Source organism: Mauremys reevesii, linkage group 1, assembly GCF_016161935.1.
Source record: "Mauremys reevesii isolate NIE-2019 linkage group 1, ASM1616193v1, whole genome shotgun sequence".
Lineage (NCBI taxonomy): Eukaryota > Metazoa > Chordata > Testudines > Geoemydidae > Mauremys > Mauremys reevesii.
In genome coordinates, this window is record NC_052623.1 from 139,127,170 (window position 1) to 139,142,339 (window position 15,170).

The 15,170-nt window shown below is 40.6% G+C and overlaps 2 protein-coding genes across 8 annotated transcripts in view; one reads left to right on the forward strand and one right to left on the reverse strand.

The window, feature by feature from the left end:
• The window catches only part of FANCB (FA complementation group B), a 28,376-nt gene extending 20,756 nt beyond the window's left edge, over positions 1-7,620 (reverse strand). Inside the window, exons 1-2 of one of the 4 annotated variants that reach the window (XM_039520412.1) lie at positions 7,491-7,620; positions 448-563 (exon numbers count right to left, since the gene is read on the reverse strand). The gene's annotated coding sequence lies outside the window, so the exon portion shown is untranslated. Of the gene's footprint in view, positions 1-447; positions 564-4,212; positions 4,330-7,328; positions 7,436-7,490 lie in introns of those variants that run through there. The other 3 variants (XM_039520413.1, XM_039520414.1, XM_039520415.1) reach the window with 3 other exon arrangements.
• A 62-nt stretch (positions 7,621-7,682) lies between these two features.
• The window catches only part of MOSPD2 (motile sperm domain containing 2), a 69,219-nt gene continuing 61,731 nt past the window's right edge, over positions 7,683-15,170 (forward strand). For 3 of the 4 annotated variants that reach the window (XR_005597652.1, XM_039535086.1, XM_039535068.1), the window contains exons 1-2: positions 7,683-7,843; positions 8,132-8,195. Coding sequence is in view for 3 of the 4 variants with exons in the window: in XM_039535086.1 (XP_039391020.1) it covers positions 7,835-7,843; positions 8,132-8,195 (73 nt within the window). In the remaining variant the exon portion in view is untranslated. The remainder of the gene's footprint in view (positions 7,844-8,131; positions 8,196-15,170) is intronic. The other variant, XM_039535076.1, reaches the window with a different exon arrangement.

Sequence of the window (15,170 nt, forward strand, 5' to 3'; positions counted from 1 at the left end):
ATCCTGGCTAATAGCCATTAATGGACTCTTGAGCACAGTTACATAAAAAGGTCTTTTTAAAAGACTTTATTTACAGAATAAGAACACAACTATCATTGTTGCCTGCAAAACCTTTTCTAGACAAAATGTAAGAATGGAGGAAACCTAAGCCAAGTGACAGGTCACAATTTATATCCCAACTACATATTCTTAGCAAGCTCCTGAGAAAAACAAAGGTTAATTTCCATTAGCTGGTCCCACAAATCAATAGCAACTGAAAACAGCTTGATTTATATCTAGTTTATTTTTAGCAAGGAAACAAGCAGATATTGGGAAAGTAATTTGAATTCTGAGCTGCATTTACAAAAAAAAATCAATACTACACATCGTGAAAAATATATGTTTTAAAATATGTAGCAACCATTTTAATAATACTGAATTACTTCCACACTAAGCCCTATAATTCACCTGCTCACAAGCTTGTCAAACAAAATTGCTTTTCTTGTAATATTTCTCATTTCAACTTGATGTAGTTTCAAAGTGATTTTTTTCATCCAAATCTGGGCCAAGTTAGTTGAGCTTTTCTGAGAAAAAACAACACATTTTCCCCATAAGTTCCATTCAGAAGTTTTGTTCTTGGATAACAAACACATCCAAACCAAGACACTTCAAACTTGGCATATTAGTTTTTATTGAAGCTTAAAAAGCAAACCAGGTATAAAGAAAATTGATCAGCAGTTTGAGACAGTTAGGAGCTTTTATGTAGACAATTGCATGTATGTGCAAACTTTCTTCCAGGTGTGCACTGAAAGAAGGGAGGACAATTCCACTCCTGTCTTCACTTCTCCACCTATTTCTTTTTCTAGATGAAATTAGAAATACATGGAGTGGATAAAAAACAATGATTAAAGTTAAAAAAAAAAATCAGACTTCTTATTTAAATTGGATTTTTTTGATAAAATGCTTTTTGAGGAAAAACCCTATCTAGTTTTAATTAAGATACATTATAGCTCAAAGATATCTCAACATGGAATAGAGAGTATAAATTCTAATTCTATACTATGAGACAATATATTCATGTAATGTTTAAGAAAAGCGTTGTAAATGAATTATAGTAGTTCATGGATTAGGTACCCAATTTTATGGGGTTCCAGGGGTTGATGTATAGATTATTTAGGTTAATCTTTCTATCTACCCAATGGTACTCAGTGGTCAGTCTAGAAGATACCATCAGAGATGCTTAGTTTTTCAGTTCTCAAACTGTGGATTTGTGTCTCCAAAGATAACATGCTTGTTAACAGAAAACATGTTTTAATATATTTATTTATTTAGAGGTGAGAAATAACAGACCTCAACCCTATTGTCCCCCTGCAAATTTGCATACACAGAGTCAATCCCTTAAACTCTCTCTAAAAGTGCAAAGTTTCAAAAAGTTCAAGAATAGAAGATAGTTGGGGGCAGAATAGATCTGGAGAAGGAAAAGAAGTTTGGAGATAAATGTGAGATGGAAGGAACAGGCAGTAGAAACAAAAGTGAAACTGTTTGAGCAGCATATTCCAGAAGTCTTGAAGTCTTTCTGAGTGTAGCCTTCATTGATTTGAGATCTACCATACCATTCTCTCACTAGAAGGGAAAGCCTGTAATGGCAGCAGGCTGTAAAACAGACCCAGTTTGGGAATATTTGAATGAAGTTCCTCTACCTGTGGGTAAGACAGGCATGTGTGCAAAATGAAAACAGTGCAACAAAGAAATGCAAGGCCTGGTTGCCCGAATGAAACATCATCATGAGAAGTGTTCCTTCTCAGGAGGATGCTGTGTTGAAGATGATGAAAGGGACATGTCTGAACATGCAGGATCTTCAGGGTTGTAAACTTTTTTATTTCATACTTCTTTCTTAAGGACTGCCTGTCTTCCTTATCGAGTATTCTTTAATTCTCATGTTTTAGCCAAAAATATAGTTGTTACTCTATGGTACTATCATTTTAGATGCAGTTGTGATAAAAAAATAAATAGCTGAAATAGGCAGATCTTCCTTTTACAATTTCACCTTTAAAGTAGTATTGAGTGTCAGTGAATGCAGTAAGTAATACTAAATGAGCAGTATGGTAATAATTAAATAACTGCATTGACTTATTTTGTTTAGGAGAAGCCATCCTCAACATACAGGATTCTGAAGACTATCCACCTTCAAGATCACCATAATTTTCTATAGTTTCAGAGTTATCTGCCAATGATAGTGTTTCAGTCACACCATGTATGTCACATAGCCACAGTATATCACCTGGAGCAAAAAGAAAAAAAAAAATCGGCATCATCCAGAAACCACCATAGGTAAGTTTGTGATAAGAACCAGCAGATTAAAAAAAGAGGTAACTAATGAAAAAATTGCCCAGTTTGTTTATGCAACAATCTCTCCTTTCTGTATGATTGAGAACCCACACTTCATTAACATGGTTCAGTCACTACGACCAGGATACAGTCCACCCAACAGAGTAGATGTTGCAGGCAAATTGCTGGATAAAGTGTATGAAAGAGAAATTGAGCAGTGTGCAAAAGGTCTAGAGGGTAAAATTGTTAACCGAAGTCTTAATGAGTGGAGCAATGTCCACAATGAGCTTGTTGTACGTGCTTATGAGACAACAGAAGAAGGAAACATCTTCCTTACAGAAACAATTGATACATCAGGAAATGCACACACAGCAGAATACTTACAAGTAGCAGTAAAAGCTGTAACAAACTCTGAAAAAAAATTCAAATGTCTAGTACACAGCTTGGTCACAGAAAATGCTGAAAATGTATCCAAGATGAGAAGAAATTTAGAGGAGAGTACCAAGCCAATAACATATGGTTGCAGTATTCATTTGATGCACCTCCTAGCCAAAGATGTCAGTGTTCCAGAAATAAAGGCTAATGTTGTTGAAATTGCAAAATACTTCTGTAACAACCACTTTGCAGCAGCTGCTCTGAAAAAAAGTGGGATGAACCAAGCTAACTCTCCCACAAGACGTGCGATGGAACTCAGTAGTGGAGTATTTTGAGCACTGTATCAAGAACTGGACTAATCTAATGACAGTTTGTGAACAAAATCGTGAAAAAATATATGGCACTGTCACAGCTAAAATTCTTAGCATTGGGCTTAAGAGAAATGTTGAACACATTCTGAGTACCCTGAAGCCTATTTCTGTAGCCTTGAACAAAATGCAGGGAAATAGTTGTTTTATTGCTAATGCTGTTGAAATCTGGAAGGAACTGAGTGAGATCTTAAAAAGAGAAATATGCATTGACAGAGTTAAATTACAAGCATTAAAAAAAACAAATGGGACAAGCACTACCTCCAGCTCATTTTCTTGCAAATATTTTCAATACTCGGTACCAGGGTCAAACCTTAACTGCTGAAGAAGAGGAGTTGACTAATGCCATGGACATCCAACAATCATCCCTCCATAATGCCAACTATAATAAACTTCAGAGCTAAAGGTGAACCATTCAAGAAATATGTTTGCTGATGGTGGTTTAAAGAAAGTCACACTAGTGAATTGGTGGAAGTCACTTAAGCACTTGGATTCAGAGACTGTTGAAGTGATAATCTCACTTAACTGCAGTAGCTTCTTCTGTCGGTGTAGAAAGAATATTTTCTTCCTTTGGACTAATTCATTCCAAATTGAAAAATCGTTTGGGATCTGAAAAAGCAGGAAAGCTTGTTTTTCTTTTCCAGATTATGAACAAACAGGAAAATGAAGGTGAAGACAACTGAGTTAGCTACAGAAGCCAGTATTTTAAATTTCTCATGTTGACCTGGCTGACACAGTCGATTTAATAATTTTTTTAAAACATTTCATTTAACCATTTTAATAAAAACAATTTTAACAAAAACAAACCTGATTTTAAAAAACTTGAATGTTTAACTAAATTCAAAAATTAATATGCTTGTTTTGTTAAATTATCTGTTTGCTGTTGAAGAAAAAAATCCAGAATACATAACGTTGTTGTTTTAGTTAAATAAAACCATGTAAATGTCTGTCTGGTTATGGTCTCCTTCTAAACCAGCATGGCAAGAAAATCCTCCAAATATTAATGATTAACCTGTTGAGTTGGAGATAGTTCACCTTCCAATGACTTCATAAATATCTGCTTCAATTACCTTTGGTAAATGAAATAACCAATCATTCATTTTCTGATATAGCTGTAAAACTAACCAGACAAGTTTTCAAAATAAGTCACTGTAGTGAGTACCTTCTAAAGATGAAACCTTCATCTATCTCTGAGTTGTGAAGAATATGTATTAAGGTTATAACAACCAACAAGGATGCACTTTTATGTACAAATCCATGATTAAATCGAGTCTTCCTGATAGTGATTTAAATCAAATCCACCCTGGAAATACAACATGCCTACAAGTTACCATTCACAAATTGCACAATAATAATAAGAGATAATAGATAAAGAAATTGATTGAAATTTGTTGTAAAACATTTATAGTAAAAATTTAGTTCAAGTTTTTGCGGATACAATTTTTTTCATTAACAGTCCCACAAAAACAAAAAAGTGATCACATTCAATTTATAAAAGACCATGTTACAAGTAATTTGTTAACCTGTATTAGTACATGTACTAGTAACTTGTACAAACAAAGGGCTTGGCTACACTTGCAGATGTGCAGCGCTGGGAGTTACAGCTGTCTTCATACAGCTGTGTAGGGAAAGCACTGGAGTGTGGCCACATTTGCTGCATTTGCAGCGGTGTTGGGAGTGGTGCATTATGGGCAGCTATCCCAGCGTTCAAGTGGCTTTTCAAAAGGGGGGGGTGGAGTGGAGTGTGACAGGGAGCATGGGGGGGGAGAAGAGAGAGAGAGAGTGTATGGATTTTTGGAGCTGACACTGTGTCTGCTCCCTGCCTTGCAAATTCTGACCATTTCCCCGATCCCTCATTCACTCTTAAATGCAGATAGCCTGCAGACCAGATAAGCAGCTGCTCCGACGGACTCCCTTTCCCCTCCCTGCCGCCGTGCTGTTTCTCTCCTCAAGCAAACACTAGCTGTAGACATTCATCCCCCTCCCTGCCTCATTCACAGCAAACAGGAGCTGTGTTTGTTTTTTAGATAAGCAGCTCCGGGAGCCCCGAGTTCACAACAAAACAAAGAGAGGCATCATAACAACACAAAGAGAGTTCTTTAGTTAAAAGCATTATGGGAAAATTCTGGAGGCCAATTACAGCGCTTTTGGTGGCCACACTGGCGGAGTAGCGCTGCATCACCAGCGCTGCAATAGTTATACCCGAGGCAGAGCAGGAGTACAGCCAGCGCTGCAGCCAGGGAGATGCAGCGCTGTATGTGCCTTGCAAGTGTGGACGGTGTGTAAGTTGCAGCGCTGTAAACCCACCACCAGCGCTGCAACTCTCCAGTGTAGCCAAGCCCAAAGTTATACCCATCCAATGAACACAAATTAACATTACCACAGGAATGGGCAAGTCATTTAATCATTCAGTACATTAGTTCCCCATCTGCAAAACAGGAATAGTAGTAATTCCCTACTTCACATCGGTGTTGTGAAGATAAATACATTAATGATTGTGACAGTCAGATATTATAGTAATGGAAAACATTTAAATACCCAAGATTTATAAATAGTCTGCAAAAGTGAGGTTCCTATTTTATAGAGATTCTTATAACATCCTCATCACTGTAGTATGTGTGTGCCCTTTCCTATTTTTCAAATTCAGTGTATCTAAAGACCCAGAACTTGCAACTAATTCACCCGTGTGCTGAAATGGTACCTGTCTGTGCAAAACAAGTTGCAAGAGAAGCCTTAAGGTTGCGTCAAAATAGGTTTTTCCAAGTAACAAACTTTGCATAAATAGAATTTTCATTTAAAAACCAAGTTAACACCTCTGATAACATTTCTATCTAGGAATGACCAAAAGGAAGGGAACTATTGTTCTAGCCATCCAGTGAGGAATCCCCCCCATTACTCCAAGTACTTCATAAGACAATCTTACAAAAATGAGTGTTCTAAACTACATGTAAAATCTTGGCTGCCGCATATTACAGTATATTCGCATTAAAGCTACAATACTGGTTACATTCTTCTGCTCTGTTTAGCAAAGTGCTTTTTATAGTAGCAGATGTTCACTGGGCAGATAGGATTTTTTTCTAGCACCAAAATCTGGAGATTGTCCAAGGTTTTCCATTTATGGCATTGTTGTGTCATGGATTCCAACAGCTCTCCTATTCAGTCATACTTTTTGATCAAGATGTAAGATATCAATAAGATACTTATAAATACATGTATTAAGGATGTATAATTCACAAAAGAAAAACACTTGTGGAATAGAGCAAGAACTGACAGGGAATTGAAGGGGCTTTCAACGCAAACAGTCTCTTCTGTGAGCAAGAGTCAGGCTAGCTGTAACCCTAATAATGCAAGACTTGTAGAAACGAGGATTGTGTGAGGCAAGTGGAAAAGAACTGTGTGAGAAGTTGCTACGACCTTGTGTAGGTAAATATAGAATGTAGACTAGAGTCTAAATAGATGTGAAAAATAAGATATCAGGATGACCTATGTATAAACAAAATGTTGCTCATTATTGTATGTAACAAAAAGGTATAAAATGCCTGCTGTAACTGTTTACCTGTAGAGAGACCCGTTTAGCTCTCTCCTTCCATGCAATTGCTAGAGATAATAAAGTATCTGATTTGCTGCACCCAACCAGAGAGTGAGAACTATGTTTTTCTCCGACTTTACAATACACTTTAGATAGAAAAGTAGCTCTCTGCATACCAAACCATCCTTTGACTTGCCAAGCTGAACCAGACAAAATATAGCAGAAGACCACATTCAGAAATTACCAATTGAGTGGTGTGCCACTGGATATTGCAACTCACACCATCAATGTGGCGAGAAATGCAAATGACTTATCAGGTGATGTGTATATTTTACAACTTTGAATGTGGGCAGAACACTTACAGTCTCTATTCAGTCTGATAGTTCAGCTATCAACTAGAGAAACGCTGTTCTTGTAAGTTAGGAGAGTCCGATACAAGAGCTAGATAAGAGTGGGCAGGCACCTTTCCCAATCTGCCCCGCGCCCCCAACACACTTTAGTAAAGTCCTTTCCTGAGATGTGTATTAATTAAAGTAAGACTCAGCCCAGACCTCAGCCACAGGTTTCACTGCACTGTGGGTTCCTCCCCCAAGGCTGCTCAGCCCACACCTGAAGTCACCGCTCTTTGCACAGCCAGGCAGAGGAACCAGCCGCGACCCCCGAGAGGCGCCCCCCCCAGGGGCTGAGCGTTGCCAGGGGCGAGGACTGTGCGGAACACACGGTGGGCGGGCGGTCGAGGCGCTCGGTACCTGTTCCTAGGCAACGGGCAGAGGCGCCCGGGGCTGGGGCCGTTACACAGGCACGAACCTCCCGACCCCGCCGCGTCGCTCACTGCCCCCCCTGCCGCTGAGGGCAAAGGGCCGCAGACCGCACCTGGCGGCGCTCGAGCCCCCCCGCGCACGCGGCCTTACCCGCCCTGTGCGCCGCGCGCGCGGACAGCTCCCAGCTCAGCTGCTCCCGGCCGGCTCCGAATGGCCCGCCACGCAAAGCATTGTGGGAGAGGAAACTCTCCCGGAAAGGCTGGCGCGGGGGGGAGAGAGACAATGACGGGCAGGCGCTGGGCGGGGCTTCATGAGGGGCGGGGCGGGGCGGGGCTGTCTCAGGCGGGCTGATGGACCTGTTGGGGTAGTTCCGGGAAGCGCGCGGAACTCAGTCGGCGCTCCCTTGGCTCCGCCCCCGACGCTCCCTTCGTCACGCGCTCCCCTCCCCCTTCCGGCCTGCTGCTTGTCACCCGCTGAGGAAGCCCAGCGGGACCATGGCTGGCGTGAGTAGCTGCGCGAGAGCGAGGCGGTCTCTGCCCCCCCCTCCCCCTGCTGCGGAGCCCGCTGACCCCGGGGGAAACCAGGGTGTCCGGTTGGCGGGGGGTGGGGAGGGGGACAGCTGGAGGGTCTGGGGTCGGGACAGGGGAGGGGAACCACGGGAGGGCATGTGGGTTGGAGGACACAAAGGAGGGGGGTGGCGGACCAGTGGAGGGTATTGGGGGGGGCCGCTGGGGGATACCTGGGAAAGGGGCGTGGGGGTCTCATACCTGGTTTATCCTCTTGTTTCTCAGCAGCAGGACAAGGCTGCCTTAATTAGCGAAACCAGACGGCGCTTTGAGACTGAATATCTGCCAGGTTGGTACCATGCTGGTGGTGATGTCCATCTATTTTAGGGTTTCATGTGCTGTCCATCCCCAGCTGCAATGCTGGGGTAGTGTTAGGGCAAGTGATTTTTTTTTCACATAGATTGCACATCACGTGGTTTGCACTACCCTTAGTTATTTTGTAATGCTTGTGTCATTTTGCCATTCTCTTTTCCCCATGCACCCAAGTGAGTTGATGTCTTGTCCTTCTTCAGGTGAGTTGATATGCAGAGCCCTTCATTTCCCAGATCATGGGGTCTAACACACATCCATGCTGTACACACTTGGTGGTTTCTGTGAAATGAGTTGCTCCTGTTTATTCCATTTTCTACTACCCAGGTGACTGCATCATAAATCATCACTGTAATTGGTGTGTTTCTAGTTGGCAGTGTTAGAGAGGAGGCCAAGGATAAAATGGGCATAGTGCTGATTCACTTTGACTCCTATTCTTTTATTATTATTATTTATTTTTATTATACTAGGACCTAAAAGCCCTAGTCATGAACCAAGACCCCATTGTGCTATGCACTGTATAAAAAGACAGTCCCTGCCTCCAAAGAGCTTACACTCTAAATATAAGACCAGACACAATAGATGGTCTTAAAGAGGTCTCTCTGTGTCTGTGTTTATTTCTCCATGTCTACACTGGGGAAATACATAGGGTGACAGCACATTAGTTAACACAACATCAAACAACTCCATTTAGTATTTAGCATTGTGGTATTAGAAAACATGCTAGTTATGTTTTCTAACACAGCCAGTCTAAACATACTCTAACACAGTGCTTCTCAACCTATTTACCATTGTGGGCTTCATATGCAGCTCTCTGTGTTGTGTGGACCGGCACATCCACACACTACATACACTACCTGTATGTCCCTTAGGATGCCACATGGGCCTCAGCTGTGTGCTGACTGGGCCTCAAGCGGTCTGTGGGTTGGGAACCACTGCTCTAACTTGATCTCAGACATGATTTGGCATTCAGTGTAGATAACATCTCTCCCCTTTCTTCTTAGGAATTTTAATGTAAATCCATGAATAGAAGAACCCAGCAGCATAAGAACTATAATAGTACGTCAGACCAATGGTCTGTCTAGTCCAGTATCCTGTCTCCAGCAATGGCTAGAACCAGAGCTACAGGGGGAGTGTACAGAAAAGGGCAGTCGGAATGATCCACCTGTCTTCCCCTTCTCACTGCCCCCTGGCTTCTGGTAGAGGTTTAGGGTTGTCCCGAGCATGGGGTTGCATTCTCAGCCATCTTAGCTAGTAGCCATTGATGAATCTATCCTCCGTGAACTTATCTAGTTCTTTTTTTTTTTAACCCAGTTACACTTTTGACCATCGCAACATTCCATAGCAATGAGTTCTAGAAGTTAATTGTGCAAAAAAGTACATCCTCTTGTTTGTATTAAACCTGCTGCCTATTAATTTCACTGAGTGGCAGCTGGTTTTTATTTTGTGAGAAAGAGTAAATAATATTTCTCTGTTCACTGTTTCTACACCATTCCTGATTTTGTAGACATCTATCATATCCTTTTTAGTTCTGTCTTCTCTAAGGAGAACAGCGCTAATCTTTGTAGTCTCTTTTTTTATGGAAGCTGTTCCATACCCTTCATCTTTGTTGCCCTTCTTGGAACCTGTTCCAGTTATGTTCTATCCTTTTTGAGGTGGGGCAACCAGAAGTATTCAAGGTATGCGTACACCATGGATTTATAGAGTGAATTATGCTATTTTCAGTGTTCTTTACTATCCCTTCACTAATAGTTGCTAACGTTCTGTTAGCCTTTTGACTGCTATTGCACGTTGAGCTGAAGTTTTCAGAGAACTACCTACAAGTGATTCCAGTGATTCTTTTCTTCAGTGTATATATGCAGTAAATTGTGTTAGTTGTACACCCTGGACTCTACCCTTTTAATATAGGCCTCAAACCTTCAAATGCACATGTGCTTTAACTTTACACCCATGAGTAGTCCTATTGAAGTTAAACATGTGAATAAGTGTTTGTGGGGTTTGGGCCATAATAAGAATTCTTGTGACTTGATAGTGAGTGCTTATTGCTTCCTATGCAGTTCTGGTTTTAAAACAAACAAACGAAAAAAACCCTTGAATGTTGCATAATTGGACTCAAATTTAAATTTGGGGCACATTAATCTTGTTTTTTTTGTTACAGTAGAAGTGGAAGGGACAGTTATGGTTAAGTTTGTATAATGGTTAAGTTTGTATAATGGCCAGTATTCAAATTCCCTGTCGTCAGTAATTATGAAAGATTGTAACTTTCATCTTTTCGGGCTGCAATATTTTAAGCTTTGCCTGAAGGTGAAATTTTCTTTACTAATTTGGGAGGGCAGGAGAGGGGGTGCTGTCATTGAGCTCAGTGATTTTTGAGTTCAGGGGGACTGGAGGGTGGATATATATTTCCCGCTATACAAAAGAAACACATTTTGCCACTTTTTAAACCGCCAAAGCTGCTGTAGTACTTGTAATGAAAAATTGAACTTTGTCATGAAAATATTCCTGATTTAAGAGCAGAACTTTTGAATTTCTAATGATATCTTTTCAGCCAACAGCTCTCACTAATAGATTATATTTTATTTGGTAAAACCTCTGTGTTTATGTACCTTCAGTATATTTTTCTCTGCACAACTGTTTTAACCGTGCACCTGTGCATAGTCAGCCTTCCTTAGCTACAAGTTTCGTGAATTTGTTTAAAAAACACATGATGTAGAATGTACTATATGAGCACAGCATGCAATGTTTGCAAAGCTTTCTAGCTCAATCAAACCAAAACCGAATTTCATCATAACACCTCTCTTCCTTTCTAGGTTTCAGTCCTCTCTCTTTTTAGCTATGGAGCTGTTTAAAAATAAATAACAAACATCGTTACTTTAATAGCAAAAATTTTTGTTCCACTCATCTTGTATTCTAAAATGTCTTTGCCTCTCTCTGGTCAAAGAGAAATTATATACTGCTCGAGTGCTGATAGAATTATTAAAATATATACCATGGAGCAGAAGGAACTTACCATACCATATGAAATCTCTATGTAAGTAAAGATGACCTTGTCAGTTCCATAACGGAACTGTGAGACATTAGGCTTCTTGTTTGGATTATAAAGCCTCTTGAATATTGTCCTTTTCAGATAGGAAACAATTCCTTCCTCCATATTAGTATTGGGGAAGGAGGATTACTCTTCATCAGTGTGATATTATCATGAGACCATAGCCATGTTAGGATGGTCGTGGTGGTTATCTAATGCTGCTTTGGTCCTTACACAATCTCTGTTGAGAAGTAGTGTTTTCTTGGAACAGGGAGAAGCTTCCTTGATCATAGCTAGAGAAGTCTGTGGAATTTCCATGGGCTATTAGCCACAAAAGCTGGCTGGCTAAAATCCTTAAAGAAGCAGCTTATACCATTGCTACTGGAATACAAATAGCTGTTATACTACAGTACTTGGAATTCCTATAGAAATATCTTCTCCATAAGCCCCTTTTCTGGTCATGTTCCAGAGTTTTTTCTTTAGTTCTATTTTTTTCCCATGAAAGCAGGATTATTATTTCTTCAGTTAATTTTCCCCAAGGTTGTAATTCTTTGTTTGTGGCATCATAATCCTTCATGCAGTAATCAATTGCAGTGTGAAAAAATGAGGATTTTGGCTTCAGAGAGGAATAATAAGCAGCAGAACCAGACAAGTTGTTAGGAACATAGAACATGTTATACTTAACTTTCCTCTTCCCCTTATCTGAGAAAATGTGAGGAACTCTGAGTCAGATACACCTGTGAACACCTGAAACAAACATGGACAGCTCTGTTGTAAAGGAAGAAAACACTGCTTGATATCTAGTTCTGTTAAACTGTCTTAAATGTGGGCACCAGCACTACAGGAGGTAGCTTGAGAGGTGTGGGCTGCTGCTGTGTTCAGAGTGTCCACTAAACTTGCTTGGAGTATTGTAGTTACAAAATGAAAAAATGGTCTACTTCCCATATACAGAGGGGCTAGCAGAGGTAAAAGCTAGTCATTGTGTGATATTGTTAAATTCTCAGCATATGAGAACTGCAGCTCCCACTGTTTTGCTTCTTTCTTTAATTACACAAGGAAGTCAGTTTCTTTGATTATACTGGGGAGAGTTTTTTGCCCCACAACAGAAAGGTGCCATACCATAATGCAGAATTCATGATCTCTGTTGTCTCAGCAGAGAAAGCAGACTAAAATTGAGGCGTCAGTGTCACGAACATGATTAGTAATGTTGTAATGTGATGTTATATGGTTGTAGTGTTGTTTTTTTGTTATGATATGAAAAGTTGGAGAGCCTTTGAAATATTAGTTTAGTGAAAACACTTAAACCTATATTGGCTGACATTCAAGCTTTTTTTCACATTCCATAAAAAAGGAGTAAATTAAAAATATATATTCCTTGTCTGCTTACCTTTAAAGAAATTTGGATATGAAATGTAATCTATATTAATTGGTATATCTAACTACAAAGACTAAGGTCAGGTCTATACTACCACTTACTTCAGTATAACTAACATGGCTCTGGGGTGTGGAAAAAGCCAGCCCCCTGAGCAATACAAGTGACACCTACCTAAGCGCCTATGTGGACAGTGCTATGTTGGCGGTAGAGCTCCCACCGACATAACTGTCGCCTCTCACAGAGGTAGATTCATTATGCTGACGGGAGAGCACTCTCCTGTTGGCATAGACAGTCTTCACCAGACGTGCTGCCATGGCACAGCTGCATCGGCGAAGCTACGCCGATGTAGTGCTTCTAGTGTAGACTAGCTCTTCATCACATAGTTTTTTGAATCATCTTAGATCTAAAGAATAATCAGACAGAGTATACTGCTGTGTTGATAATTTGCAGTGTAGGAGTTAGGAATCAAATTCACCAATTGAGAAGTTTTTTCAAAGTTTTTAAAAGGTTGGTTCATCGATGTGATTAAAGTAATCAGCTGTTTAATAACCAGATATAGTTTGAGAAACAATACAAAACTTAAGGCATCATATAAATATAGGATAATTTCGCTCTCATTTCCCCCAAAAAAGGGTACTTGCATGAGAGTACCTCTTTGTCCATGTCCATGAAGCAATCTGGAAGGAAGATTAGGCAAATGTGAGAGATCTGATCTGTAAAACATATGTTTTCATGTTCACTGTGATCTGAGGTTTTTCTTACATTTTTAAAAATATATCAATGTTGTATCTTCTGTCTTCTCTGTTTGAGTTAAAGGAAACAGCCTGTGCCTAGGAACAAAAATATATATTCTAGTATCAAAATGCTCTCTATTTAAATATTGGAAATATGCTTTTAAAAGTTCCTTTTGCTCAGCTTGAAGGATTAGTAGCTGCTATCTGAGCAGTATTGGTATGCAAGATCATGGCAGTGCAGGTTGGTTCATTGGGGTGGTGAGACAGAAACAATGAAAACAAGATTATTTGCCAGTAGTGACTGGTAATAGCAATATCTTCTGTCAATCAGTCTTACTTTTTCCTTTTTTTTTTTTTTTTTTTTTTGCTAATACTTTTCACTGCTTAGGCAATTTCTACAACTAGCCTTATGGCCTTGTGTTGCTACTGTTCGTGTTCCTTTCCTCGTGTAAGTAGTGTGATCCTGAAAGACTAATACTAATTGTTTTAATGATAGCTTATCATTCCCATGCAAAGTCTCTAGTAATAAATAAGGGAGGGGAATTGAAGAAAACATTTTAGATATATGTAATTCTATTTGAATTATCAATTCATGTTTTTCCTTAGGCATCAGTGCATTTTCAAATACAATTTTGTAATATTAGTTTTTGAGATTTTTCCCATATGTAGTTCTCTTGGTACACATAACTCACTTCAAATGTAAGATTTGTTCCTGTCCTCATTTAAGGCAATGGCAAATCTGTGATTGTCTTTAATATGAGTATGAGTTAATATTCTTTTTAAAAAGAAAACAGCCCAACACTCCTTAAAGGCAAATGTGCTGCTTGCCTGTTCACGTCTGTTTAGGTTCTGAAAAACATGTTTTTCCAAGCTCTGACTCAACAAGCTGAGAAATGATATATTTACATTTGTATCAGTGCAGATAATGAAAGAATAAGGCCTTGTCTACATTGTAAAGTTTTGTCAGCAAAAGCTGGGTTTGCCAACAAAATAGGGGAGGTGTACACACTACAAAGCTGTTTTTTGCGGCAAAACAAAACAGCCTCAATGAGCGGCATAAAGCTTTTTGTGGCAAAGTTAAAGTGACAGAGCACAGTGTAGACACTACTGTTCGTTTTGTTGACATAACTGACTTCCACCAGTATCCCACAATGCCTGCCCTGACCACTCTGCTCACTCTTTTGATCTCTGCTGCTTGCAGCCATGTACCTCTCCCCTTTCAAAGCTCCAGGAAGTATCTGACAGCTAAGTGTGCTGCTCCATTTAGGGAACAAAGAGCAAATCATTAATGTTAAATGCTAGAAACACAGACTAGGAGTTGGGGCAGGGAGGGACTTCTGTGCTGCTTTGCCATTCTTCAGTAGGGAGAGCTCACAGAACTGCTCAGAATGCTGCTCCCTGCAACTGAGGAGGCTGTGGGAGAATCTGAGGGAATCACAGAACCGCAGGCAGGCAGAGCAGGCTGCTCTGGGACAAATTGTTGTGTCTAAAGCCTCTTTCAGAATGCGGCCCTGCGAGCACGGGCCGGAGGACTCAGGAGGAGCAGGGGCAGCCAGTGGCCAGAGAGAAGCGGCGCTTTGAAGGAGAAAGCGCTGCTTCTCTCTGGCTGTATGGCTGCCCCTGCTCCTCAGTCCTCCGGCCCATGGAGGAAAAGGGGCAGCCGTGCAGCCAGCGACCAGAGAGAATCTGCGCTTTTCCCTTCAAAGCCGTCCCACATCCTAACTCCCTCCCAGGGAGGGAGGCGAGCAGGCGGGCAGGTGAGCCGGAGGTTGGGGGACTGAGGAGGCGAGCGGGGGGGCAGGTGAGCCGGAGGTGGGGGGC